Source organism: Camponotus vicinus, unplaced genomic scaffold, assembly GCF_025532165.1.
Source record: "Camponotus vicinus isolate PSW18456_S1 unplaced genomic scaffold, iyCamVici1.0 SCAF_13, whole genome shotgun sequence".
Classification (NCBI taxonomy): Eukaryota; Metazoa; Arthropoda; class Insecta; order Hymenoptera; family Formicidae; genus Camponotus; species Camponotus vicinus.
This window is the reverse complement of record NW_028141949.1, coordinates 4,265,448-4,291,584: the sequence shown is the minus strand read 5'-3', so window position 1 is coordinate 4,291,584 and position 26,137 is coordinate 4,265,448. Positions and strand designations below refer to the sequence as shown.

At 30.7% G+C, this 26,137-nt stretch overlaps 6 protein-coding genes and 1 long non-coding RNA gene across 12 annotated transcripts; 2 read left to right on the top strand and 5 right to left on the bottom strand.

Moving 5' to 3' along the window:
• Positions 1 to 5,571: 5,571 nt before the first annotated feature.
• Ap-2sigma (adaptor protein complex 2, sigma subunit) lies at positions 5,572 to 7,073 on the top strand. Its single transcript, XM_083087336.1, has 4 exons — positions 5,572 to 5,730; positions 6,090 to 6,239; positions 6,328 to 6,501; positions 6,613 to 7,073. Exons 1-4 carry the CDS (start codon positions 5,728 to 5,730, stop codon positions 6,712 to 6,714), a joined length of 429 nt encoding a protein of 142 aa, XP_082943462.1. The 5' UTR covers positions 5,572 to 5,727; the 3' UTR covers positions 6,715 to 7,073.
• Ints2 (integrator complex subunit 2) lies at positions 7,074 to 11,858 on the bottom strand. The gene is made up of 5 exons (XM_083087327.1): positions 11,372 to 11,858; positions 9,091 to 11,183; positions 8,671 to 8,875; positions 8,267 to 8,573; positions 7,074 to 8,059 (listed from the first exon to the last, which is right to left on the bottom strand). The coding sequence occupies exons 1-5, from the start codon at positions 11,653 to 11,655 to the stop codon at positions 7,607 to 7,609; spliced, it is 3,342 nt and encodes a 1,113-aa protein (XP_082943453.1). The 5' UTR covers positions 11,656 to 11,858; the 3' UTR covers positions 7,074 to 7,606.
• Positions 11,859 to 12,081: 223 nt separating this feature from the next.
• On the bottom strand, positions 12,082 to 16,114 carry LOC145964505 (trans-1,2-dihydrobenzene-1,2-diol dehydrogenase-like). Of its 4 annotated transcripts, none has more exons than XM_083087330.1 (5): positions 15,892 to 16,114; positions 13,704 to 13,908; positions 13,189 to 13,480; positions 12,625 to 13,022; positions 12,082 to 12,310 (listed from the first exon to the last, which is right to left on the bottom strand). In XM_083087330.1, exons 2-5 carry the CDS (start codon positions 13,906 to 13,908, stop codon positions 12,204 to 12,206), a joined length of 1,002 nt encoding a protein of 333 aa, XP_082943456.1. In that variant the 5' UTR covers positions 15,892 to 16,114; the 3' UTR covers positions 12,082 to 12,203. The 4 variants fall into 4 exon arrangements, with proteins under 4 accessions (XP_082943456.1, XP_082943458.1, XP_082943454.1 ...); XM_083087332.1 differs by lacking the exon at positions 15,892 to 16,114 and adding an exon at positions 15,844 to 15,863; XM_083087328.1 differs by lacking the exon at positions 15,892 to 16,114 and adding an exon at positions 15,098 to 15,345.
• A 749-nt stretch (positions 16,115 to 16,863) lies between these two features.
• Positions 16,864 to 19,743, bottom strand: LOC145964506 (trans-1,2-dihydrobenzene-1,2-diol dehydrogenase-like). Of its 3 annotated transcripts, none has more exons than XM_083087333.1 (5): positions 19,607 to 19,743; positions 18,659 to 18,863; positions 17,998 to 18,298; positions 17,449 to 17,846; positions 16,864 to 17,199 (listed from the first exon to the last, which is right to left on the bottom strand). In XM_083087333.1, the coding sequence occupies exons 1-5, from the start codon at positions 19,643 to 19,645 to the stop codon at positions 17,093 to 17,095; spliced, it is 1,050 nt and encodes a 349-aa protein (XP_082943459.1). In that variant the 5' UTR covers positions 19,646 to 19,743; the 3' UTR covers positions 16,864 to 17,092. The 3 variants fall into 3 exon arrangements, with proteins under 3 accessions (XP_082943459.1, XP_082943460.1, XP_082943461.1); XM_083087334.1 differs by having other exon boundaries at positions 18,004 to 18,298; XM_083087335.1 differs by having other exon boundaries at positions 19,490 to 19,668.
• A 344-nt stretch (positions 19,744 to 20,087) lies between these two features.
• On the top strand, positions 20,088 to 24,709 carry LOC145964503 (uncharacterized). The gene is made up of 3 exons (XR_014436470.1): positions 20,088 to 20,281; positions 21,352 to 21,502; positions 21,871 to 24,709. It is a non-coding gene; the product is annotated as an uncharacterized LOC145964503 (long non-coding RNA).
• LOC145964500 (trans-1,2-dihydrobenzene-1,2-diol dehydrogenase-like) lies at positions 20,576 to 23,876 on the bottom strand. Its single transcript, XM_083087322.1, has 5 exons — positions 23,620 to 23,876; positions 22,474 to 22,684; positions 21,819 to 22,113; positions 21,264 to 21,664; positions 20,576 to 20,934 (listed from the first exon to the last, which is right to left on the bottom strand). The coding sequence occupies exons 1-5, from the start codon at positions 23,668 to 23,670 to the stop codon at positions 20,837 to 20,839; spliced, it is 1,056 nt and encodes a 351-aa protein (XP_082943448.1). The 5' UTR covers positions 23,671 to 23,876; the 3' UTR covers positions 20,576 to 20,836.
• LOC145964502 (mitochondrial inner membrane protease subunit 1) lies at positions 24,028 to 25,621 on the bottom strand. The gene is made up of 3 exons (XM_083087326.1): positions 25,029 to 25,621; positions 24,392 to 24,589; positions 24,028 to 24,265 (listed from the first exon to the last, which is right to left on the bottom strand). The coding sequence occupies exons 1-3, from the start codon at positions 25,128 to 25,130 to the stop codon at positions 24,104 to 24,106; spliced, it is 462 nt and encodes a 153-aa protein (XP_082943452.1). The 5' UTR covers positions 25,131 to 25,621; the 3' UTR covers positions 24,028 to 24,103.
• Between the last annotated feature and the right edge of the window lie 516 nt (positions 25,622 to 26,137).

Here is a 26,137-nt window from a genome sequence, read left to right as displayed (position 1 = left end):
TCATTTTTAAAAGTTTATATTTCAGAAATATAAATTATTTTGTAATTACGCAATTTATAACATTAAAATATATCTATTTAAAAGTAAAAATGTAAAAATTAATTGCGCGCAATAATTAGGTTTAAAATCAATTATTTTGAACATTGCTTTGTATAATATGAGATGTTCTCTTATCCTTTATATTTTTATTTATCGTTTATATTTGCGAATTTAAATTTATGTACTATATTACTAAATAAATTTTAAATTATGTATTATATTATATATAAAATTATATATAATATAACCCTCCCATGGGGTACACCTTGTCGCGGTGGGAGGGCTTAGTACTTGGATGGTGCCTTAAGGTTTATCTTAAATTTTTCTATTTATGATAAATCTTAAGGTGCCTGAAAGGGAAGCTAAGTACCCTTTCGCGTCGTCGGTGCCGTCAACGTGCCGCGGACGGCAACGTTTTGTCACCGCGTTTTCGCTTTTAGCTTCTTCGCGTTATCGCGTTTTCGCGTTTTCAAAATCCCAATTTCGTTTTTGTCAACGAGTCTCCACTTCCGATGCCAACTAACTGGGATGTTTCGAGTTTGCACACGTTGCTATGCAACGTACACTCGCGCTTCGTGCTTCGTGCTTCGTCAAGTGATTCGGCCCGAATTAGTTAGAACTCGATCGATTGCTCGGAATGGTCGTCAATGGGTCCCTTCTCTTTGCTCGTCTACAGCCACACGCACTGCGTGTGTTAACCCTGTCGAGGAGTCGAGTGGATTCCCCTAGGCACGATTTTCGCTCGGTAAAAGGGGTTGCCTCCCCATTTTCTAAATTGCTGAATGTTAGCATTTAAAAAATGTGGGTATCCTCTTCTTTTGCCGTCTACCAGCCTGGTGTAGCCATGTCCTGCAATCGCGGGAAACTTCGTGTTCCGGGCGAAGCACCTGAAATCGTGCTTAGCGGGTCCAGGTTCGATACGAGATAGGATAATTATGCGCGAAAAAGAGCTGGTGAACTTCATTTTCCTCTATTCCTCAATCGTTTCGTCTTCTTTCCGGTTCGGGCCTAATCTTTGCTCGTTGTATCGTTGCATTCCCGACCTGTTGGCTCGAAGTTGATTCTCATAAATGAAATGGGATTTTCGCTCGTACCGAAACCGGGAGTGTCGTTGAAAGTATATATATATTAAATATATACATCGCGCGACCAAATTTTTAATCGTACCGAAATAGTGCGGGAGTGCCGTTCAGTATCGCGCGTAAAATAACGAAAATAGCGATATAAAAATATCGCTCGTGAGTGCGGGAGTGTCGTTAAAAGTATCGCGCGTCAACAACATGAGAGGAGGAGGAGGCCTGGGAGAGGCATCTTGCATCGGCGGAGCAACCTGATGGTGAGTATCTATTATTTGTATATCAATTGTTATAAATCGTTATAAATGAACAATAATTCGACCTTATTATTTAAATGAATTAAAAAGAAAATTAGAGAGAAAGATTTTTATAAAAATCATATAAAACTTTCTATTTAAAAAACAGTTTCAAAAATTTATGAAATTTTTGCGTGTTTATCTCTGCTTATTATTTTACACATCGGATATAAAATTCCGCACGATAAAAATTTTTTGAAATATTGATTTTATTTTGAGCATTGTTGTAAATGAATTTTATATTTGTATGTTACAGACAACGTAGCTTCGATAACTCCGCTGTTGCGCATCAGTGCCGGTGAGTGAAAAAAACTTTTATTTAATTTTAAGGTAACGGTTTCGTAGAGATTGTAGATGTAGATGTAGATGTAGATGTAGATGTAGATTGTAGATAAATCCGTTGCCTTAAAATGGATGAGCTAGAATAAATTAAGTTAAATAAATTTTAATAAGTTCTTTTTCGAAATGCTTTGCATCTATTGCGAAAATATTTTGAAGTATTAATTAAAAAAAAGAAGATCAAGTAAAGATATTTTTGTAAAGATTTTGTCTAATTTATTAAATAAAGAACACGTATTAATAATTTTATCAATTTCTGATACTACTTTATTTTTATAACGCGCATTTATCTTATTCTAATTTCTTAGCTCATCCATCGTAGAATTTATTTATAGATATTAGTTTTAAACTTTACTTTAACTTAATATAAAGCCAAATGATTAATTCATTAAATAACTTGTAACATGATAATAAATGACTTACTATATGACCGTGTTAGCAGTCTAATATAATATATAGAAATTTGTAGTAATTTGGCTTTATTTTAAAGTTAAAATAAAAAGCTATATTCAAATATTTAACGAACGATCATAAAATCGAACGATCGTTACGATGAGCGTGAAATATTTACGCTCATTTGTCGATAATTAACCGGCAAAAGAAGGAGTGTTTATCTCCTCTTTCGATCTCTGATTAGAGATCAAGCGAGAAAGTGGCCAGGATCAACGAAAGGTAGGGTCAACTGGCCTGAAGAAAAGCTCGCACGCGATTAGGGCATTGATTAAAATATATATGATTAGAGATAGGCTCCCCAAATCTCGAATAATTTTAATCAGGAAGTAGGGTTGTTAGGGCTCATAGGATTGTTAAGATCATAGGGTTGTTAGGACTCATAGGGTTGTTAAGATCATTATTTCTTTCAATTCTTTTAATATTCCAATAATCCTAGGAATCCTGGAAATTAAAATTATTTAAAAAAATTTAATTGAATTTATTTTTAAAATTGTTGTAAAAATAAATATAACATGTTAAAAATAAAAATAAAAATATTTTAAAAATGAAATTTAAATTATCAAAATTTTCAGGAATATTAAAGAAATTGCATAATTATTAATGTTTAAGAAATATCTTAACATGTTATATTTTATTTAAAAAATATATTAAAAATATATGTGGATTAAGTTGAATAATATTAAATCCAAATGTTAATGCTGTCAATATCAAATTATTTATGTTATTAAACATTTGAATAAATTGAATATATTTATTTGATATTGATAGCATCATAAACTTGTAAATTGTAAATAGTTATAATTGTATATTAATTATAATCTAATATTGATATTATCATTGGAAATACAATACAATTGTGTATTTTCAATATATATTTTTTCAATCGCGACATTTATATAAAATTGTGTATTAATCGCAAATAAATCGGCACTTGTAGGTGTTAGTAATTATATCGCGTGTCTATTAAGGGCTTCGATTATTATATTATAAAAATTGTCCCAATGCATATCCCAATCGAATATTCCGAATATTGTCGATTTATTTATTCGTCGTGTTTTCTCGCAAATTTTAATTAATTTGATTTATTTTGTAATTTAATCTTTGATTTACATCGAAGCTTGCTCTATCTTTATGCATTTTGAATATTTCTTTTAGAGTTAGTCTGCACAAAATGCACCAATAATACAATTACTTTCTTTTACAATGGAAGAAACGATAAATTTTATTAATGATTCTTTTTGATCATGATTATTTAGGTTTATATAAAACTAATTAAATTCCTTATTTATATAAAACTAATTAAATTCTATTATTGTATGTCGATTATTAATAATATATATCGCGTAATTAATCATCACTAATCATAGTCTCGTCTGATCCATGTAGAAATTCTTAGTAAATTTTATATTATACATCTACTTTAGAGACACTTCCGTATAATTCTGTGTAATAAATTTTATTTTGTATTAAGTTTCAGATTATATTTTATATTAAATTTGTATTATTATTTGTAATATATATTTTGTAATATATATATATATATATATTCGTAATGTAATTATTTTGATGTTAATTAATAATTTAATATGTTTATGTTAGTATGTTTATGTTAATATTTTTATGTTAGTTAATAATTTAATATTTTGTAATGTGTTTTTTATGTAATTGCAAATTAATTGTAATTTATGTTATATTATAATTATGTAATATATATTTTATATATGTATTATATTTCCTATTATACATAATTAAATATTTTGTAATGTGTTTACATAATTGCAGGTTAATTTATATACATTGTGTTATATATATTGTATGTATTATATATATTGTAACTATGTAATAATATTATATATATATATATATATATTTTTTTTTCTATTTGAAAACTGTATTAAAAGAAAAAAAAAGAAAAAAATTTTTCCTTCTCGATGTATCTCCACCTTAACGAAGGCATTTGCCAGGTGAGGAGGTTTGCGTACTCTCATGAACCTGAGACCTATGCCGGCGGTAACGTACGCTGATATTCATATAGATTATTCTTATATTTAAGATCATTTTTTAAGTATATTCTTAGATCGCGTTTTAAGATTTCGTTCAGTTATTAAAAAATAGTTGTATAACATTTTCCAATTTACTTAAGACGATCTTAAATATAAGAGTGAATTATGAATACTGGTCGTAGTTACTGGTAGGATCATCCATGCCGGACAGGTCAAAGGGGAAGAGTCAGACTAAGAGAGATACCAAAATTATATAAATATAAATATATATATATATATATATATATAAATGTTATATTAATTATATTAATATTTTTGAATAAAATGAAAAAAAGAGAGTAATCGAGAAAATAGAAAAAAAGACAACTACAGTGATTTGAATATCTATACCCGAGAACAAATATCCATAGAAAGTATTCTGATGAACTAGATAAGAAGGAAGAAGTATGATAAATCCTTATGATGTTAAGACAAAGTTAATACAATAATGTTAATACAATAAATCATAATAATCTAAAGACTCGAAGAAGAGAATATATTGGATAGGAATGCAGAATGATTGAAAATGATTAGAAACTAAAAGACAATTTGCAATTGCATACAACCTATTTATTAATAATAATAAATAGGTATTAATAATAATACTACTACTTTGTAATTATATTAAATTTTATAATTTAGTACAAAGTATTAAACTTAAAAATATTACGCTGTTATGAAAATTATAATAAAAATATATAAATACTGTTGACTACATTAGAATGGAATATATGAATTCTTTATATTTTATATAAAAGAAGACATTTTTAAAATATTTTGCAACATCCATATTTTTCAAATCTTAATTACAAATCCTTCAGAAGAATCAGTGATTAATTTAACAACAAATTCTATACATGTATTATTAATTAAATTTTTAAATAATTTAAAAAAATGTTGAATATCAAAGATCAATTTACTGCTAATTAAGAAGATATTTATAGAAATATATGGTTAAAAATATTTTTATCCCACAGCACGCATTTTATTTTTTGTAAATAAAAATATATAAATACGACAATGAATATATAGAAAAATATTTATTTCATCTTTGAACATTACACTGGAAGAATACAGTATCTTTCGCGATTGAATAATTTATTTACTACTAATTTATATACATAAGCGTCTATATCTTGCTATTATACAGGACTGGTGCTACTGGCATTTCGCGCACATAGGACGGAACAAAACCAGAAATTGTGCACATTATATGTTACCCTCTGAGGACATTCATGGACATTGGCTTTGTAGTTCATGTCCACGTTTGTAATGTCCACAGAGGGAGTATCGTTTTCAGGGATCTAACCTAAAAGCGGGCCATGACACCTCTCAGTCTTCTCTCTGGCTACGATCTCTCGAGTCTCCTCGAAAGTGGTTACCGTTACATTCGTGTTCAGTGGGCGGAGAATTGATAGAATCTTATGTTTACGAAAATTTCATAAATTATTACGCCAAGTGACGGATTAATCGATTTCGAAAATGGTACGTGAATTGTATAATTATAAATGTATAATTATATAAATTACAAATCAATTAATGATAAAAATACAGATAAAGATAGAGAGGAATATGCTCCAAAATGTCATCTCGTGCGATTGACATTTCCACTTCGATCAGGTGGTTGATAGACACTTGACAAATTTGAACATATTTGATTATAAGAAATTAATAAATTAGAGAAGCTGTGCCTTTTATATTATATTACATAAAGATCACTATTATTAAATAATGTAGAAAATATTGTTAATTATCTTATATTCACAATGAGATAATAAGAATTGTATTGACAATATCTAAATGGATAAATACTTAAGTATTTCAAACTTTTTATGTTTTTACAGATACGTTTTATCCTTATACAAAATAGAGCGGGTAAGACTAGATTAGCAAAATGGTATATGAATTTTGATGATGATGAAAAACAAAAGTTAATAGAAGAAGTTCATGCAGTTGTTACTGTCAGAGATGCAAAACATACAAACTTTGTCGAAGTGAGTGACAAGATACTGTCTTCTTGTATTATATGTGGATTATACAGCTAGTACATATGTACATATATAAAATAAACATATGTTTCAGTTCCGCAATTTTAAGATAGTGTATAGGCGATATGCAGGCTTATATTTCTGCATTTGCGTGGATGTTAACGATAATAATCTCTGTTATTTGGAAGCAATTCATAATTTTGTTGAGGTGTTGAACGAATACTTTCACAATGTATGCGAGTTGGATTTAGTCTTTAATTTTTACAAGGTATCATTCTCTCTGAGTGTATTTTTATGTTAATATCACAAAGTTTTACATATTACTTGATTTAATTATACTATTTATTTTCTAGTATGTATAATATGATAATTATTTTAGGTGTATACTGTTGTGGATGAAATGTTCTTAGCGGGTGAAATCAGAGAGACAAGTCAAACCAAAGTACTGAAACAGCTCTTAATGTTAAATTCTTTAGAATAAACACACTCAATTTTGGCTTTATATATTAACGAATGCTTCATCTGAATATGTATAATATGTCAAAAGTGAATGTCATAATATGTAGATATTATATTGCATAAAATACATGTATAAATATTCTATGTAATGATATAATGATCACTTAGATGATTTTCAATAATCATGTGTTTTATGTAAACATAATATATAATAATCTCTATGTGAATTTTATGTTATGACTTGAAAAGAAAAATGAAAGAAAAATATCAACATTCAAAATATGACAAACTATTATAGCAATAAAAGACCAAGTAGAAGGAATATATAAAGTATATCCTTTGTTTTAAGCATGTAATAAATCTTGTAAATACGTGATAATATCCATATAAAACGTCTTTTTATTGTTACATACATGTTTCACATTTATATTAAAATAGAAAAATGTTTTTCTCACTATAGAATTACTTATCTCTATGAGAGGCAGATGTAAGATTAAATTAATATATTAATATAATTAATATATTAATTAAATTAATATAATTTTTTTATATTTATTTTTAAAATCAAAATATATGTACAAAAGTACTCTCATATATAAGAAATATTATCATTTAATAGAAAAAATTGTAGTATATAATTTATAATTTTTTATATATATCTTTGATTTACCTATGTTGGCATAATCACGTTAGGTTGACACAATATGATCGCAAGAACGAGCAGTATAATTAATACCATAAATTTATCAAGGATATCTCGAATTGATTCAAAAATAGATCACAAAGTTGCTTAATAAGAACTGTGATGAAGAGAGTAGAAGATATAATTTATATTATATGAATATATCTTACATAATATACAGTAGAACTCTCTAAACAGACAACTTTGTACAATTACTATATTAAGTCGCGTTTTAGTAAACTCGCGATTGCAGTATGGCTTTCTGTAGCAAAGTACAAAACGTCGTATTCACTTCTTGACACAACAGATTTGTCATTCTGTCGCCTAGAGCTGCCTGTGCTGAACTGACTCTACCAAGTTGAAGTAATAAACCTATGGTATCCTCGGCCAATGGAGGAAATGCTAAGCATATCCGCGTCAACGATGATAATACCGGCATGAAAAGAACGAATCGATCTTTGGCAGATAATACTCCTAATAATGTTATCAGAGTATTGATCGCCAGTCGACAAACGCTCAAAGCCTTTGGTAAAGCATATTGAATCGCCAGATGCGAAGCCAAGTCAACCGCGAATACTTGTTTTTCCGGTTCAGGCTGCGACAACAATTCCGGGATCCAATCGAGACATATGTGCATAGATGGAATTCCGGAAACCGTGATCGGCAATAATTCCCGTGGATAGCCCTGCGGATAAAAGATATTTACCTTGATATTGAAGGATAAATTACAAATAATTAATTCTAGTAGAGAAAAAGAGAAAAAGAAAGAAATTTAAATAGTCGCGATTGAGATATAAAATAGATAGACCATAATATATATTATTACACATATAATTTATATCATTAAGATATTATTTATGTTGTTGCATAATATTTATTATTATAAACATACCTGAAAGTGTACTAACTTGGCCAGAGACGGATCGGCTATGAATACTTGATGTAAGTACGAGCATACAACACTCCGTATTTCTCGGAGTGACCACATTTGTCCAGGAGTATTCCTGTCTTCCGTAGTCTCCAGACATGCTTCTAATAAAATTTGTACTGCCGCACTTTCCTGACCACTCACCAAAGCTATTCTTAAATCTTCTCTTTCTGTTTCGCTTGTTAGTTGTCCGATTTTCTCGGTTAAAGGCTTATCTTGCATATGTCTGGATAACTGAGATCGCGACGCGGCCAATGTAGCTTGCAAAATCCTATTGAATATAATTTGATTATTTTTATTATTATGAAAATAATTTAAAATAACTTTTATTTTTAGATCTATTTAACGAGAATCATCTTTCAATTTACCTAAGAATCACAGATAAAATCGGCGCGCATCTGAAAACTCTCGTGTCACATCTGAGTACTTGCAACGGATCCAATACAATATTATCTTGTGTTAAAAAAACATTTTTTACTATTAAATTTTCTATTAATAGCGCGTTTATGGAAAGAACCCACAAACAACGCGGTAGCACGGTATTAAGCCTGAGCCATACTTGTTTGTAAAGTTCTGAAATTTAAATAATTTTGTAAATTTTTCATAAAGTATAATTTAAATGTGTTGATTATATCAATAATTATAATTAATAATGTGTTTATTATTTTAATGATTATAATTAATTATATTAATGTTAATTATTAATAAAATAACAAATAGAAAGAGAATTCTTGAAGCACATTAAATAATTGAAAAGTTATTAAATGATTATTAAAATAATGAGTTACCTTGTATATATCTAGGAACTTGTTCATCAAGAATATCTTTAAAATAATGTACAATCAGCTCAGCGTGAGGCCAGATTTCAGTCGGTTTCATCGTCATTAATTGTCTCAACAATCTTCCTGTCCTCGAGGGACAAGTTTTAATATGACTAAATGCCTCGACGATCGCGATGTCGCTGATCTTTGTGTTCTCATAACTCGCGATTGGGGAATCTATATTGATCATCTCGTCATCGAGCCAATCGTCCACCAGGGATAGATGCGGGAAGTGAGTGGCCAATAGCCGAAGAAGTGGCGAAAATAAACTGGCGTAGTTCATTTGATCCCGTTGAACTAGTTGTAACAAATATTTAATTGGTAATTCGGATAAAAATTCCGTCGAATATGATTTGACCTTTCTGCCTTGTGATATGAAGGTATGCATGTTGGACAATCTTACATCCTCGTATAGCAAGAGATAATACAGCAGCAGTAACTGAGATGTGAGCGAAGGTTTCGAAGTGTTAATGTCCATATTATCGATGTCTACTTGCATAATGTTAACGGAATTCTTCTTAAAATCGAAATTCGCTCCAAACACGCTGTTCTGATATACCCGGCGGATTTCGTTTTCAGTGATAGGCTTATTCGTATGCTCAGACGTTTTGTTGTTTGTCACTAGGATGGAATTTACGTACACTTCCACCAGAGCCGGTAGAACTGGATGCAGCGGTGGCACACTCGCACATATTTGCCGGTATATCCAATTCTTGATGGGTACCCGATGTTTTGCAAACGCCCGTGACTTCAGCAACTGATGGATACAATGAACCGGCAGAAATCCAGGAATATTAGCATTCAGATTCGCCGTGACCGGCACCTTGACGGCATGAGCGGTGACCACTTGTTCAGTAAAAATTTCCTGCATGAAGATCTGTTTGATCCGCGTGAGATTGTTCGGCCTAATGGGTATCTTCATGCCGAGAGTGGCACAAACCAATTCGCAGATTGCCGATAGCTGATTGCTGTGAAAGTGTATCGCCATCAGCAGCAGCATCTCACCGAAACTGGCCGTAACGCCGCTCGCACTCTCAAAATAAGCTTCCTCGCGTACCAGCCACTGCACCCACTCGATGCTCCGTTTCTCTAGATTATGATGACCGATCAATGAAGGACAGGCTATCAACATGCACAAACCGAGGGAGACGAATCTGACACCGGCCGGCGACGGCGGCGGATGTGACGTTAGTAGCTGTACGATCATCGCCACCTCGTCATCTTGAAACTTGATGCCACCGATACCTCTCAGAGCGCAATAAAGCCTCAATAGCGCGCTTGCTTGCACTACCTGCGATTCTGCTAATTGACTATCCGTGCTCTGAGAAGCGATTGTTTGTAATCGTTTGAGCAATTCTTCCCGCAGCGATTGCAAGGCCGTTTGAGACTCCCATTTACGCTTCTGACCATTCCGGATAAACATTGCAATCCACGAGCGTACCTGTTGATCGCTTCCTAATAACAAACCTGACACAAAAGCAACGACATCGCTCTCGGGCTGCGAGCTGTTTGCGTTTTCATGTTCTAGACTCAAAGTGATAGCCAAAGCAGGCATTCTGCACAGTTCCACACATTTTGCCCTGACTGCCAATGCTTGACTTGGATTCATCTGACAGAGCATTGTGATAGCTTGCGTCCTGATTCTACCTAATGCGGATTCTTCTTGTCGCTCCCCATTAGCAATTAGGTGCGCGCACACCTCTGAAAAACTATCCGGACTATTAGCAACAATCCAGCAGATAATATCTGGACCATGCTTGACATGCAGCAAGGTCTCTGTAATATCAAGAATAGACAGCAATGTTGGCAATTCAGCAAGTGCTATGCAGATGACGTAGCTTATTTCCTCCATGTAGACTGCATTGTCGAATAAATCTGACTGCTTGATCTGAAACTCCTGATTCTTTTGCAGTTCCTGTATCTGAGATGCTATAAATAGAATCTCACTGAGCACCAGTCTAATCCTGCGAATGGATTCGCTGCGCTCAAACTCCAGAGCCAGGCCACTTGATAAAGACTGCGCCAGCACGCTGTCCCGTTGCACACTACCCAACTTTTGCCTAGAAAAGACAATTATGTATAAAATTATTATTGAGATGTATAAAAGTTATATATTAAAAATGATAAATTTTAAAGTTACTTTAAAAACGAAAAAATAGAAATAATAAAATATGCCTCTTTAGCAAAATTTTATATCACTTTGACATGTAAAAATATAATAAAAGAAAATATATAAGTATATATTAACCTCAACTGTTGCTCCTGTCGGACGTCAGTTTCGAGCGCGTGGAAATCAATAGATAACAGGGCAATGATAGAATTGACGGATTCGATGCCCGACAATATTGTTAGAACTTGCTTCCTACCTTCCACGCATTCCTTTGTTATGTCAAGCGGCGAGATGAGGCTCATTCTAACCAAACACGGCAGGATGGGTCTGATCTCCTTGTGGGAACATAATGATAACTCCATGATATCAACATTTTGTATCGCCGTGAATACTCGCGGCGACACGCGAGTACTTTCATACATCTTACTGGCGAGTTTCTTTCTTTAATTATCACATAAAATAATTATAATCAGTATATCAGTTTCCCTTTACAACCAATCGCGATAATGTTAGAAGCTATGGTTAGAAGTTAGAACCACAGATGACTGAAGAGAGCATTTTTATCGCGCATGCGTAATGCAACATGTATAAAAGCGCGAAAGTATTTGATGAATTTTTGTCAAAGAATGATAAATTGATAAGTTAATATATTAGTAACTCATTGTTAAAATACATGCATTGTAAAATCAATGTACAAAAGACAATAAAAACAAGAAAATTATAGGTTTACGAACTCAGATAAAAGCATATTTTTAAAGATTAAATTTTTCATAATTGCATTTATATTTGTTGCGTGTGTATTCAACACACATGCCTAAAAAAATATTTAGATAAAAAAACAATTGATATATATTGCAATCAACGTTCCTTTGTATTTATACGTTGTATATTACAGTATAAAGTTGTAAAGTATATATTAAATTATACATATGCGTACATATTTTTCATTTATAAAAAATATACAAATTTTTCAAGCATCTTGAGGATACACAACCCCCAATTGTTTGCGAATTTCATCCTCCAGTCTCGCTAGTAATAAAGATGTATCATGCGTTATCTTCGGACTTTCTATCAAACCTATATATACAAAAATATTTTATATTAAAATCTATAAAATATCGATCGTATTTATATACCTAAAAAGTTTACTTAAATAAAATATATATTTTTTATATTTTTATATACATTGTATATAAGTAAACTTTTATTATAAAAAAATTTATATTCAATATAGCAATTTATAAATATATTATATCATAATTTGTTTTTCGGTAGTATTATATATACACACACACACACACACACACACACACACACACACACACACACACACACACACACACACACACACACATATATGTAATTTACAATTTCATACAGAGACACTTTACCTTTCAGGATGCACGCACGAGCTTCGGCGGCTTCATAAGAAAGTCCAGCAGAATTTATAAAGTTGACTTCATGATTTAATTGTGGCAGGGGAAAGTTCAATGTACCACTCGGTAGTTCGACCGTTGTCGGACACCAGAAATTCGGCACTTTTATTATACCCTTAGTACCGCAAATAGATGCATCATTTGTTAAATTCACCAATCCCTGTGTCGTGATGGTCGCAGTGCGATTCCCTTTATAGAGCAAAGTAGCTGACATAGATATATCGACGCCATTCTCATTTAAAACTCCGGAGGCTTTTATACTCTCTGGCATCTCATTATTGTAGACCAAGCAGGCAAATTGTAAACAGTAAATGCCAAGATCCAGAATCGTGCCGCCACCAAGTTCCTTTTTACTGAAATATGCGAATCATGCAAATTAATTAATCGATTAATGAATCTAGAGAAAATAGCCTAAGAAAATTAATCATTTCATTTTTTAGAGACTTTAGACAATCATTATCTTTTTTACTTTTCTTTTTCTATTTGTATATATTTTAACTTAATAAACTTTATACGAACACTATACGATATACGTTAGATAGGCCGAAACCGAAGGACGCCGTCACTTGATAAATATCACCGATGTTGTCGGATGCGAGTTCTTTTCTAATGGCATCATACACAGGGAAGCAACGGCTCCACACAGCTTCCATCAGAAACAGTTTCTTGCTTCTTGCATAATTGATCAATTCTGTAGTCTGTTTCAAATTCATTGTCAACGGCTTCTCGCATAGGATATGCTTGCCATGCTTTAGCATCATCATTCCGATGTCAAAATGTTGAGGATGGATCGTACCGATGTATACAATGTCTAAACAAAAAATAAATATAAATATATAAGTTTCTGTGCAAAAAAATTACTTAACATACATATTTTTATCTTTATACGCAATATTATGCTTCAAATATTTCTATCTAGACTTTGTTGAAGTTTAGATGGAAATTTTTTGCAGTGATGGATGCGTAAAATACGCGAATTCTTATTATTACGAATTAATAAAACCGAAAAATCCAATGTTACTGCATGCGAGTACCAATATCTTTATCCAAAGCCAATTTCTCGTAATCATTGAAAGCCTTCGGGATGTTGTGGAGATTCGCAAAATCTTGCGCGCGTGATAATTGTTGCGCTGCAACAGCAATTAACTTGTGCTCGTTCGCCGGCAAAGTATGCAACGCCGACACAAAATCGTGCGAAATCTTCCCCGCGCTGGCGATGCCCCATCGTAGAGTAGCCATCTAAATTTATTCGAGTACAAAATTAATTTATAAAAATTTTTCACTATACGTATATGCATAAAATATTAATTCTTTCAATATGGCATCTCGATATCTTTGGCAAAGGTGAAATTTTATTTTTTAGTGTTTTAAAAATTTACTTTTTTCAAAAATTTGAGGAAAAAAGGAGATATTGAAAATTTTAGAATGCATATTAAAAAATTAATAATAGCATAATATTTAGAAATAATAAGAAAGAAATGTATTTTTCGAAAATAACTATTGAATTTGTTGAAGGAGTTGTATTTGCCTGAGTATTACTTTATCTAACTAGTGTTGGAATTGTAAATTAGGATTGTAAATATTATTTTTTAATAACTATGTAAAAATATAATTTTTTTTGTGTTATGAAATAAAATATAAAATGAAAGAAAGTAATACTTTAAGCAAATACATTCTTTAAAAAATACATTTCTTAAAAAGAATTGATAATTTAAGAGATTCTCTTCTTACTAATATGTATCTTTCGGCAGCATCATCAGATAAATAAGTGCAATAACAAACTCTATTATAAACATATTTGTTTAAATAAATATAAAATTGCAAATTTCTTTTCTTCTATGATATTCAATATTTTTAAACATTCTCGATTTTTATTATTAATGCAATCGATATAATTTTGCTGAATTCATTTTCAATGTTATAAAAAAATATAGATTTTGTGATATTAATTGCTTTAAAATTATTTTCTAGTATCTTATTTCCACATCTAGATTTGAAATCGTCCTAATTATAATAATTTTTATTATTTTGAACATTCTATCGTATTTTCGCCTTTGGCTAATATTACATTTGTCGTACGACTAACTTTTTAAGCACATTGATTGGCTGCGGGATAATAATTTTTTGAATCTTTAGAAATTTTCTATCCCGTAACCAATCAATGTGCTTAAAAAATTTGTCGTATGACAAATGTAATATATATTAGCCTTTATCTTCATAATAAATAAATCTGAATTCGTACGCAACTTAACCTAATTTCTGTAATCTAATCTGTTTACATTTTTGAAATCTTTAATTATACAAGAAATAACGAAAGAAATTTGACACAATTACCATAGAAAAAAGTCCTTTAAAATAGAAAAAAGTAATTATACTTGTGCTGTCGCAAAATCGAAGTATTTGCTACGATATACTCGAGTATACTAACCACTTGGCACGGTAGCCCTTTATATAGAAGCTGCTTATTATCAACTTGCATATACTCTTTATCTCTTGCTCGGTGATTTTTAATCGACCTCCAACGTTATAGATAAAAATCGTTAAGAATGTTTATATCTTGTATCTTTCCACTTGTGATTTTAAATTATGCAATTACCTTATCACGTATTTAATCTATTATTTGTCTCGCCACGCAAAATAAGGAAAATATTCGTGATATAAAATATCAGTAAAGAAAACAAGCAATAGCTATAGTTTTTTAAGAGAATTATATGAAACATGTATACTAATCTAAATAATACATAATTTAATATATAACATTTGTAAGGAAAATTTTTCTCTTACAAATTAACCTAACTAACCTAAAAAATTATTCCGTAATTATTTTTATAATTATAATATGTAATTAATGAAAATACTTTTCTATACATAATTAATTTAAATATTTTCCTATGCATGATTAATTTAGATCATGCATTTTATGTAAATTTCATCCACCTAATAAAGCACGAGACACTTATCTGTATAATCGTGAAACTAAGAATTGTTACTATTATCATCTTCTAATCAAACATATATCCATAAGGTATGTGGAAAGATATATATATCATTAGTATACAATATAATTAATATTATTTTTTAAATTAACACAATTAGAATAATATGATTAATAAAGTGGAAATAATAGATATATATGCAACATATAATAAATACATAATTCTATATGAAGTTTACCGTTATTATATACAAGCTATTTATTATATTGTCGCCATGAATATTCACGATGATACGTGAGTACTTTCATATATCTCACTGGCGAGTTCTTTTCTTTAATATCACCCAAAGTGATTATAATCAATGGCCCATATTCTGAATCCTCTTTTATCGATAAAAGTGCTCCTAAAAGCGGCCTGTAGCCAATCAGAAGGCTTATATGCCACTTTTAGAGGCACTTTTATCGATAAAAGAGGATTCAGAATATGGGCCAATGTATTAATTTTGCTCCACAACCAGTCGCGTAACAAAGGGCCTGTTCTTTTTAGCTACACTGCTGCACTAGTGCAATTATTACAATTAGCATCAAATTGGCTGCGTTCAGCAGGAAAAGCTGCTTTGCAACCGTGTAAAATTCGTGAATCTGATTGGTGTATGCTCTTAGATTCAGTCAAAATTAAGAGCATACACCAATCAGGCTCACGAATTTTACAACAGTTGCAAAGCAGCTTTTTCTGCTGAACGCAGCCATTACATCGGAAAATCTAGTAATGTTGTCCAACTGTTGAGTCTGCTGGGAGTCGATTGTGTATCACACAACTTGGTGAAAATTACAAAAGTGAGCAAATGTACTAGAATATTTATAATTTCATTAGTCAATATCTAGTAAATTTGCTCACTTTTGTAATTTTCACTTAATAATGTGATACACAATTGACTCCCTGAATATGGCCAATATGTATTAAAACTACAGGTTACGGTCTTGTATATAAGACCATGCTACAAGTGACAAATCAGCTGAGATTTTTTTATCGCGCATGCGTGATACTATATATACAGAGACGTGTAAATATTTGAATTTAGGTTAAAAAAACGATAAATGGATAAATTAATGTTAACATATTAATAAATCTCGTTGTTAAAATGTGTTAATATGTGCATTGTAAATTTAATGTACAAAAATGATTTTAGAAAACCAAAAATTATAGATTTGCGAACCTAGAACTAAAAAGCATACTTTAAAGATTCAATTTCCATATCAATATTTTACATAAATTTTACTTTATTTTTTATAGTTGCACTTATAATTGTTGTGTGTGTGCGTATTCAACATACGTGTACGGAAAAAAAAAAAAAAAAAAAAATCGATTATATTGCAATCATGAATAAAAAATTTCTTTGTATTTATGTTACACATATCATATAATATAATGTATATATTAAATTATATGCGTATATATATTTTATTTATAAAAAATGTCCAAGTTTTTCAACCATCTTTGGAATACACTATACCCAATTGTTTGCAAATTTCATCCTTCAGTTTCGCTAGTAATAAAGACGTATCATGCGTCATTTTCGGATTTTCTATCAAATCTATATATACGAAAATATTTTATATTAAAATCGATAAAATCGGTAATCTTTTTATATGGAAACTTCAAAAAAACTTGTATTTTATGTACTAATTTATATACATATATATATATATATATATATATATATATATATATATATAAACTTTTTCTATTGTATCACTCTCTCTCTCTCTCTCTCACACTCTCACACACACACACACACACACATACAAAATTTATAAATCTTATACAAAGAGACATAATTTACCACGTCGAATACATGTGAGAACATCAGTGGCTTCACATGCATAGGAAGATCCGTGAGACTTAGGTTCGACGTTTATATTTGATTGCAGAACCGGAAAGTTCAGTAGTGCTGGTCTATTCGATACTTCGACCTTTATCGGTAACCAGAACTGCGGCACTGTTATCATACCATTGTTGCCGAAAATACGTGCTTGATTCGATAAATACGACAAATTATGTATCAAGATTTTCGCGGTGCGCATCCTTTTATAGAATATCACAACCGTTATAACTAATGGGCTATTCTGGCCATTTGTTTTGAAGACTTTTATATCCGTTGGCATCTCGTTATTGTAGCCCAAGCAGACGAATTGTAAACAGTGAATTAAAGGATCCAGAATTATATCCTTCACTTGGTTACTGAAACATAAGAATCATAAAAATTAACTTTCGATTAATGATTCAGAGAAAACAGCTTGAAAAAAATTAATCATTTCATCGTCCTTCAGAGAATTATCTTTTTTTAGTTCTCTGTTTTTATTCGCGTATATTTTAATTTAATAAATATTATTCAAACATTGGTAATTGATGTGTGTTAAACACATCGAAGTGGATGTGCAGATCCATAGAAGCAACGTCACCGATATTGCGGGATGCGAGTTCATTCCTGATGAAATCATACGCGGGGAAGCAACGGCACGCCACACCCTCCATCAGAAACAACTTCCTGCTTTGCGCATAACTGATCAATTCTTTAGCCTGTTGCCAATTCACTGTCATTGGCGCCTCGCACAGAACATGTTTGCCATGTGTTAACATCAACATTGCGGTAGCGAAACGTTGAGAATTGATTGTACCGATGAATACAATGTCTTAAAAAAAAGAAAACAATAGATATAAATATACATGTTGTAACGCAAAAACTTATATGTTTATCTTTATCTATACGCAATACTATGCTTTAAACATTTCTATTTAGACTTTGGTCCATATTCTGAATCCTCTTTTATCGATAAAAGTGCCTCTAAAAGTGGCTTACAGCCAATCAGAAGGCTTATAAGCCACTTTTAAAGACACTTTTATCAATAAAAGAGGATTCAGAATATGGACCTTTATGTTAAAGTTTAGATGGAAATTTTTTGCGGCGATGGATGCGTAAAATATATACGCGCAAGTTCTTATTAATACGAATTAAAAAAACTAAAAGATCCTATGTTACTGCATGCGAGTACCAATATCTGTATCCAAAGCCAATTTTTCATAATCATCGTAGACCTTCGGAATGTTGTATATCTGCGCGGCAAAGTGCGCATGCGATACTTCTTGCTCTGCGATGGCGATTATCTTATGCTCTTCCTTTAGCAAAATATCCAACCCCGATATAAATTTACGCGAGCGAGATCTCGCGCCGGCGATACCCCATCGTAGTAAACTCATCTAAATTTGTAAATACAAAATTAATTTTCTAAACTACGCATAACATGCATGAAATATCAATTCTTTCGTATCTCAATATTCCTGGCAAAAGTAAAATTTCATTCTCTCGCACTTTTCTCAAAAATTTGTGAAATTGAAAAAAAAAGATATTGAGAATTTTAAAGAATGCATATTAAAAAATTAGCAATAGTGTAGTAGAAATAATATCTATAGAAATAATATTTCTATAGAAATTGATAAGAAAAATGTTTTTCGAAAATCGCCCTTGAAGCTTTTGAAGGAAATATGGTATTAAAAGGATTGTAATTTTTTAAATAATTATATGTAAAAGTGTAATTCTTTATATCATAAAATGAAATACAAAATTAAAGAAAGTAATACTCTAAGCAAATATACATTCTTAAAAAAAAATTGATATTTCGAAAAGTTTATCTCTCTATTAACATGTATCTTTCTGTAGCATTATCAGATAAAATATATGTGCAATAACAATCTCTACTACATAAACAATTGTTTAAATAATTATAACATTACAAATTCCTTTTTTTTTGTTTCTACGTTATTTGTAAGCGTTTTAATATTCGTTATTTGTGTTGGAAAAACTGCAGGTTGGGAATAATACTCACAATTATTATTACGCGTATATTTATTACTCGGCACTGTCCGTATTAAGTATAGTTATATAAAATTGAATGAACAAAGGATAAAACGTGCTCTTAGCTTGCACCATAGAGCCTATATACCTGGAGGAGGAATAGCGCTGGCAGTGAATTTTGGAACATAGACTCTGTCGGCACCTTTGATGTATGTGTAGCACAAAAAGAAATGCGCGAAGTCAGGGAGTATAGAGTTCCTCAAGTAAGAGTTAGGACACCGCGTGATGATTTCTGATTGGTCGCGCCATTTATAGGGAAGCAGTGAGTGAGAAAGAGACAGAAAAGAAGAAGACAAAGCTATTCGAGACATGTCACGGTAAATACCCAGCAAACACAGAATATTACGGCAACATTGCGGCAATATTACAACATTGCAGCAATGTTGCTACAATATTCTGTGTTTGCTGGGTATTTACCGTGAGATGTCTCGAATAGCTTTGTCTTCTTCTTTTCTGTCTCTTTCTCACTCACTGCTTCCCTATAAATGGCGCGACCAATCAGAAATCATCACGCGGTGTCCTAACTCTTACTTGAGGAACTCTATACTCCCTGACTTCGCGCATTTCTTTTTGTGCTACACATACATCAAAGGTGCCGACAGAGTCTATGTTCCAAAATTCACTGCCAGCGCTATTCCTCCTCCAGGTATATAGGCTCTATGGTGCAAGCTAAGAGCACGTTTTATCCTTTGTTCATTCAATTTTATATAACTATACTTAATACGGACAGTGCCGAGTAATAAATATACGCGTAATAATAATTGTGAGTATTATTCCCAACCTGCAGTTTTTCCAACACAAATAACGAATATTAAAACGCTTACAAATAACGTAGAAACAAAAAAAAAGGAATTTGTAATGTTATAATTATTTAAACAATTGTTTATGTAGTAGAGATTGTTATTGCACATATATTTTATCTGATAACACAAATTTTGGTAAAAGAATAATAAATAGATAAGTTAATGATAATACAGTAGTAAATCATTGTTTATGGGTTATAAATTCAGATGTTGTACAAAGAACGATTAAAAAAAGAAAATTATAGATTTGTAAACTCAGAACCAAATAAAAGTATATTTTAAAGATGAAATTTCCAAATCAATATTTTACATAAATTTTACCTAATAACTTATAATTATATTTATATGTATTTTTGCATATTCAATACACATGAAAGAACAATCGATATATATTGCAATCATGAATAAAAAATTTCTTTGTATTTATATATTACACATATCATAGTATAATGTATATATTAATTTATATGCATGTATATTTTATTTATAAAAAATGTACAAGTTTTTCAACCATTTTAAGAATACACAATATTCAATCGATTGCGAATTTTATCCTTCAGTATCGCTAGTAATATAGACGTATCATGCGTCATTTTCGGACTTTGTATCAAACCTACGAAAATATTTTATATTAAAATTTTATATTAAATTTTATATTAATATTAATATAAATTTTATATTAATATTTTATATTAAAATCGATAAAATCGGTAATTTTTTTATATGCAAACTTCAATATATATATATAAATTACTACATAAAATACAAATTTTTTTGAAGTTTGCATATCAAAAAATGACCGAAAAAGATTATTATATATATATATATATATATATATATATATATATATATATATATATATATATAATAATCATCTTTATCTATTGTATTACACACACACACACACAATTTATAAATCTTATACAAAGAGACATAATTTACCATTTTCGATACATGTGTGAACATGTTTGACATCACATACATAGGAAAATCCGAAAAAATTAGGTTCGACGTCTGTATCTGATTGCAGAATCGGAAAGCTCAGTGATTCTGATCTATTCAATACTTCGACCTCTACCGGACACCAGAATTGCGGCACTTTTATCTTATTATTGCTGCCGAAAATATATGCTTCATTCAATAATTGCAAACCATGTATCATGATGACCAAGATGTTCGCGGTACGAATTCTTTCATAGAATAACATAACCATTATGGATTCGTTACCATTCTCGTTTCTTTTGGAGACTATTATATCCTCTGGGGTTTCGTTATTGTAGACCAAGCAGACGAATTGTAAACAGGGAATTATGTGATCTATAATCATATCCTTCATTTGCTTACTGAAACATAAGAATCATCAAAATTAACTTTCGATTAATGATTCAAAGAAAACAGCTTGAAAAGATTAATCATTTCATCGTCCTCCAGAGAATTCTTTTTTTAGTTCTCTTTTTTTACTCGCGTATATTTTAATTTAATAAACATTATACGAACATTGTTAATTGATCTGTGTTCAACATATTGAAACCGACGTACACATCCACAGACCAAACGTCACCGAAATAGTCGGATGCGAGTCCTTTCCTGATGAAATCATACGCGGGGGAGCTACGACACGCCACAGCCTCCATCAGAAACAACTTCCTGCTTTGCGCATAACTGATCAATTCTTCAGTCTCTTGCCAATTCACTGTCATTGGCGCCTCGCACAGAACATGTTTGCCATGTGTTAACATCAACATTGCGGTAGCGAAACGTTGAGAATTGATTGTACCGATGAATACAATGTCTTAAAAAAAAGAAAACAATAGATATAAATATACATGTTGTAACGCAAAAACTTATATGTTTATCTTTATCTATACGCAATACTATGCTTTAAACATTTCTATTTAGACTTTGGTCCATATTCTGAATCCTCTTTTATCGATAAAAGTGCCTCTAAAAGTGGCTTACAGCCAATCAGAAGGCTTATAAGCCACTTTTAAAGGCACTTTTATCAATAAAAGAGGATTCAGAATATGGATCTTTATGTTAAAGTTTAGATGGAAATTTTTTGCGGCGATGGATGCGTAAAATATATACGCGCAAGTTCTTATTAATACGAATTAATAAAACCAAAAGATCCTATGTTACTGCGTGCGAGTACCAATATCTGCATCTCTAGCCAATCGTCCATAATCATCGTAGATCTTCGGAATGTTGTACATGTTCGCGAAAGACTGCACGACGAGCGACATTTCTTGCTCTGCGATGGCGATTAACTTACGCTCGTTCGTCGGCAAGGTATGCAACGCCGACACAAAAATGCGCGATACTTTCTTCATGCCGGCGATGCCCCATCGTCGAGTAAAACTCACCTAAATTTATCCGAGTACAAAATTAATTTTCTAAACTACACATAACATGCATGAAATATCAATTCTTTCGTATCTCAATATTCCTGGCAAAAGTAAAATTTCATTCTCTCGCACTTTTCTCAAAAATTTGTGAAATTGAAAAAAAAGGAGATATTGAGAATTTTAAAGAATGCGTATTAAAAAATTAGCAAGTGTAGTAGAAATAATATCTATAGAAATTGATAAGAAAAATGTTCTTCGAAAATCGCCCTTGAAACTTTTGAAGGAAATATGGTATTAAAAGGATTGTAATTTTTTAAATAATTATATGTAAAAATAATTCTTTATATCATAAAATGAAATACAAAATTAAAGAAAGTAATACTCTAAGCAAATATACATTCTTAAAAAAAATTGATATTTCGAAAAGTTTCTCTTTCTATTAACATGTATCTTTCTGTAGCATTATCAGATAAATGTGTGCAATAACAATCTCTACTACATAAACAATTGTTTAAATAATTATAACATTACAAATTCCTTTTTTTTTATTTCTACGTTATTTGTAAGCGTTTTAATATTCGTTATTTGTAAGCGTTTAAATATTCTCTTAAATTTTAATTATTAATACAATCGCTATAATTTTGCTGGATTCGATTTTCAATGTTACAAAAAAATATAAATTTTGTGATATTATTAATTGCTTTAGAATAATTTTCTAGCATGTTTCTTTTCTCCGTATTTGGATTTAAAATCCTTCTAATTATAACGACTTTTATTGTCTTTGACACCTTGTTGTTATTTTCATATTTATCTTTATATTATCTAAATTTGTACACAGCTTAACTAACTTTTGTTTAAACATCTGTGAAATCTCTAATTATACAAGAAACAACGAAAGAAATTTAACAATTGCCTAGGTAAAAAACTTCTTAAAATAGAAAGAGATTACTCACACGTTCGGAAGATAAAAATCTTTCCGCGAGATAATCGGTTAAACCAGGCATCTCGTACGGTAACTCTCTATATGTGGAAGGTGCCTATTATCGAATTGTATATATACCCTATTTTGTATTCGTCGACTTTTAATCGACCTCCAATGTTATGGATAAGAATCGTTAAGAATACTTATAATTTACCATCTTTCCACATATGATCTTATACATAAATTATCTTTTTAAGTAATTACCTTATAATTTAATCTAATAATTCTTTTGTCACACAAAATATAGAAAATAATACTTGTGGTATAAGATGTCAATATATATAAATAGATATATATAAATAGATATAGCCTCCCATATTTTTAAAAGGATTAAAAATATAAATCTACGTGATATACAATATTATATAAATCTAATATATAACGTGTACAAGGAATTTTATTATATTTCTTCCATAATTCTTAATTAATGAAAATATTTGCCATACATGAGTAATTTAGGTCACACATTTTGTTGTGAACATAGTGATTTCTCTTAAGGGAAATATTTTACATAAAGCTCGTCCACGCAATAATGCGTGAGGCACTGGCCCATACGATCGTGAATCTGTAGAATTATTACTGTTATCACCTTCTAACCAAACATATCCATAAGGTATCTGGAAAGATATGTATATCATTAGTATATAATTATTATTTTTTTAATTATGATTTAGAATGAATATGATTAATAAAAAGTGGAAATAAGATATTTCATGCAAAATAATAAACATAGATAATTTTACCGTTGTTATGTTCAGACCATTCCTTATATTGTCGCCGGGTAAGCCTGCAATACGCTTGCATATATTTTGTTTCGGATTGTTGGGACATTTGGAAATGACAATGTCTCCTTTCTTGAGCTTTTGTAATCTCACTGATATTCGTTCCATAATTAATACATCGTTAGTATATAATGTAGGCTCCATGGATGGACCACTGCACTGTAATTATCGATATGCATGCAGTATATTTATCTCATTTTTCCTTTGTAAAAAATGTATCAATTTATATCAAGAGATTTTTAGTTGTGCGTTTTATTGTATATAATATATACGGTGTCGTATGATAATATAACATTTTATTTATAAAAGATAAATTTACTGTACATTGCTCTTTTGTGAATCATAATTTTTTTTTCTAGACAAATTATAAAATACGATACGATGCGTTAAGTCTTAACTTTCTTCATATAAAAAAATCTATAGAAATTCTATAAAAATTCTATAGAACGTGGAAAAAATCAAATTATAAAATATAAGGAAATATCAGCTCTCGTGTAAGTTTTTTAAAAAATATATTGCGCTATATATATATATATATATATATATATATATATATATATATATATATATATATATATATATATATATTAATACATACCACGACAATGTCCCCTATATATTCGTACACGCAGTATGTCACACACGCACATTCTACGAATCCACGTATAACCTTATACAGAAATTGATTCAGCTGTAACATTATGTGTGCCACTCGTCTCGACGAGGAAGATTAATATTTCTCCTCATCTGATCTGTCAAAATCGTGTACATAACTCTCTCTTATATATCAAAACGTGAAATCACATACATAATCAACATTTAATCTCCCTCACATCTGACGTAACGTTGCAATCTTGCAATTGTGTCATTTTGCACTTTGACGGGTCTGTTCCTTTTAAGACACATTCCACTTACCGTTCGCATCACTCGCGAGTATCATCTGTCTTTGTTTAACTCTTGGCAAAGAACAAGGATGAAGTGATATCGCGAGCGTTGCGAACGTCAAGTGGAATGTCCCTTTGATCGCATACGCTGCAGATATACTTTCCGCTAGAGATGGACCGCAAAAGTGTCGTAAATTGAACGTACGCTCAAAACGAAATACGTAGATTATATTTAGATTATTAGGAGGAAAAGAGGGGGAAAATAAATTTAAAAGGAAAATACACGTAATGCGCTGCTAAAATAAATAAATCTTAAAAACTCCTGAAAATACAGTGTACAGTATGTATTATAAATTGCACGCGACATACGCGAATGAAGCATCGCAATACTGCCAACTGGCAAAAAATCAAATTGATCGCGCACCGCTAACTTCACTCTACATCGACTTTTGTCCAGACATATGTGGAGCGATTGCGATAAATGGCAATTATTCAAATAATTACGAAAAAGCGTGTATTATTTCCACGTTATTTCCAAGCATCTCGAATTGCAATTATTACGGAAATAAAAACCGATTTCTACACGAACTTGGCCGAATTGGCACGCGATCTTTATTTTCGCGAATGGATGAAACGCGATATTTAAGATACAACGCTTTTTTCAAAAACTGATGTCGCTCAAACGGTGTCAATTTTAAATATAAATATCAAACGATCGCTACGATTATCCTGAAAAATATAGTACGATATAAAACTGAAATTTTTTGTATTTATATCCTAGAGAGAGCTATGTAAATTTATTTGAAAGATTTTGAAAAACAAT

What these genes read in the sequence shown, in the direction of transcription:
- Ap-2sigma (XM_083087336.1), top strand. An exon ending in AACATACAAACTTTGTCGAA is followed by an intron (nt 6,240 to 6,327) that starts GTGAGTGACAAG and finishes CATATGTTTCAG; the next exon opens with TTCCGCAATTTTAAGATAGT. An exon ending in TAGTCTTTAATTTTTACAAG is followed by an intron (nt 6,502 to 6,612) that starts GTATCATTCTCT and finishes TAATTATTTTAG; the next exon opens with GTGTATACTGTTGTGGATGA.
- Ints2 (XM_083087327.1), bottom strand. Translation starts at nt 11,655, where the DNA reads ATGTATGAAAGTACTCGCGTGTCGCCGCGAGTATTCACGGCGATACAA. An exon ending in CGACAGGAGCAACAGTTGAG is followed by an intron (nt 11,184 to 11,371) that starts GTTAATATATAC and finishes TGTCTTTTCTAG; the next exon opens with GCAAAAGTTGGGTAGTGTGC. An exon ending in CCAAGTTAGTACACTTTCAG is followed by an intron (nt 8,060 to 8,266) that starts GTATGTTTATAA and finishes TTTTATCCGCAG; the next exon opens with GGCTATCCACGGGAATTATT.
- LOC145964505 (XM_083087328.1), bottom strand. Translation starts at nt 15,148, where the DNA reads ATGCAAGTTGATAATAAGCAGCTTCTATATAAAGGGCTACCGTGCCAA. An exon ending in AAGGGCTACCGTGCCAAGTG is followed by an intron (nt 13,909 to 15,097) that starts GTTAGTATACTC and finishes GAATAAATTTAG; the next exon opens with ATGGCTACTCTACGATGGGG. An exon ending in GGCTTTGGATAAAGATATTG is followed by an intron (nt 13,481 to 13,703) that starts GTACTCGCATGC and finishes TTTTTTGTTTAG; the next exon opens with ACATTGTATACATCGGTACG.
- LOC145964506 (XM_083087333.1), bottom strand. Translation starts at nt 19,645, where the DNA reads ATGTTCCAAAATTCACTGCCAGCGCTATTCCTCCTCCAG. An exon ending in CAGCGCTATTCCTCCTCCAG is followed by an intron (nt 18,864 to 19,606) that starts GTATATAGGCTC and finishes TTACAAATTTAG; the next exon opens with ATGAGTTTACTACGATGGGG. An exon ending in TCTCACATGTATTCGACGTG is followed by an intron (nt 17,200 to 17,448) that starts GTAAATTATGTC and finishes TCGTATATATAG; the next exon opens with ATTTGATAGAAAATCCGAAA.
- LOC145964500 (XM_083087322.1), bottom strand. Translation starts at nt 23,670, where the DNA reads ATGCCTGGTTTAACCGATTATCTCGCGGAAAGATTTTTATCTTCCGAA. An exon ending in AACACAGATCAATTAACAAT is followed by an intron (nt 21,665 to 21,818) that starts GTTCGTATAATG and finishes CTTATGTTTCAG; the next exon opens with TAAGCAAATGAAGGATATGA. An exon ending in TCACACATGTATCGAAAATG is followed by an intron (nt 20,935 to 21,263) that starts GTAAATTATGTC and finishes ATATTTTCGTAG; the next exon opens with GTTTGATACAAAGTCCGAAA.
- LOC145964502 (XM_083087326.1), bottom strand. Translation starts at nt 25,130, where the DNA reads ATGTTACAGCTGAATCAATTTCTGTATAAGGTTATACGTGGATTCGTA. An exon ending in ATATAGGGGACATTGTCGTG is followed by an intron (nt 24,590 to 25,028) that starts GTATGTATTAAT and finishes CGATAATTACAG; the next exon opens with TGCAGTGGTCCATCCATGGA. An exon ending in ATGGTCTGAACATAACAACG is followed by an intron (nt 24,266 to 24,391) that starts GTAAAATTATCT and finishes ATATCTTTCCAG; the next exon opens with ATACCTTATGGATATGTTTG.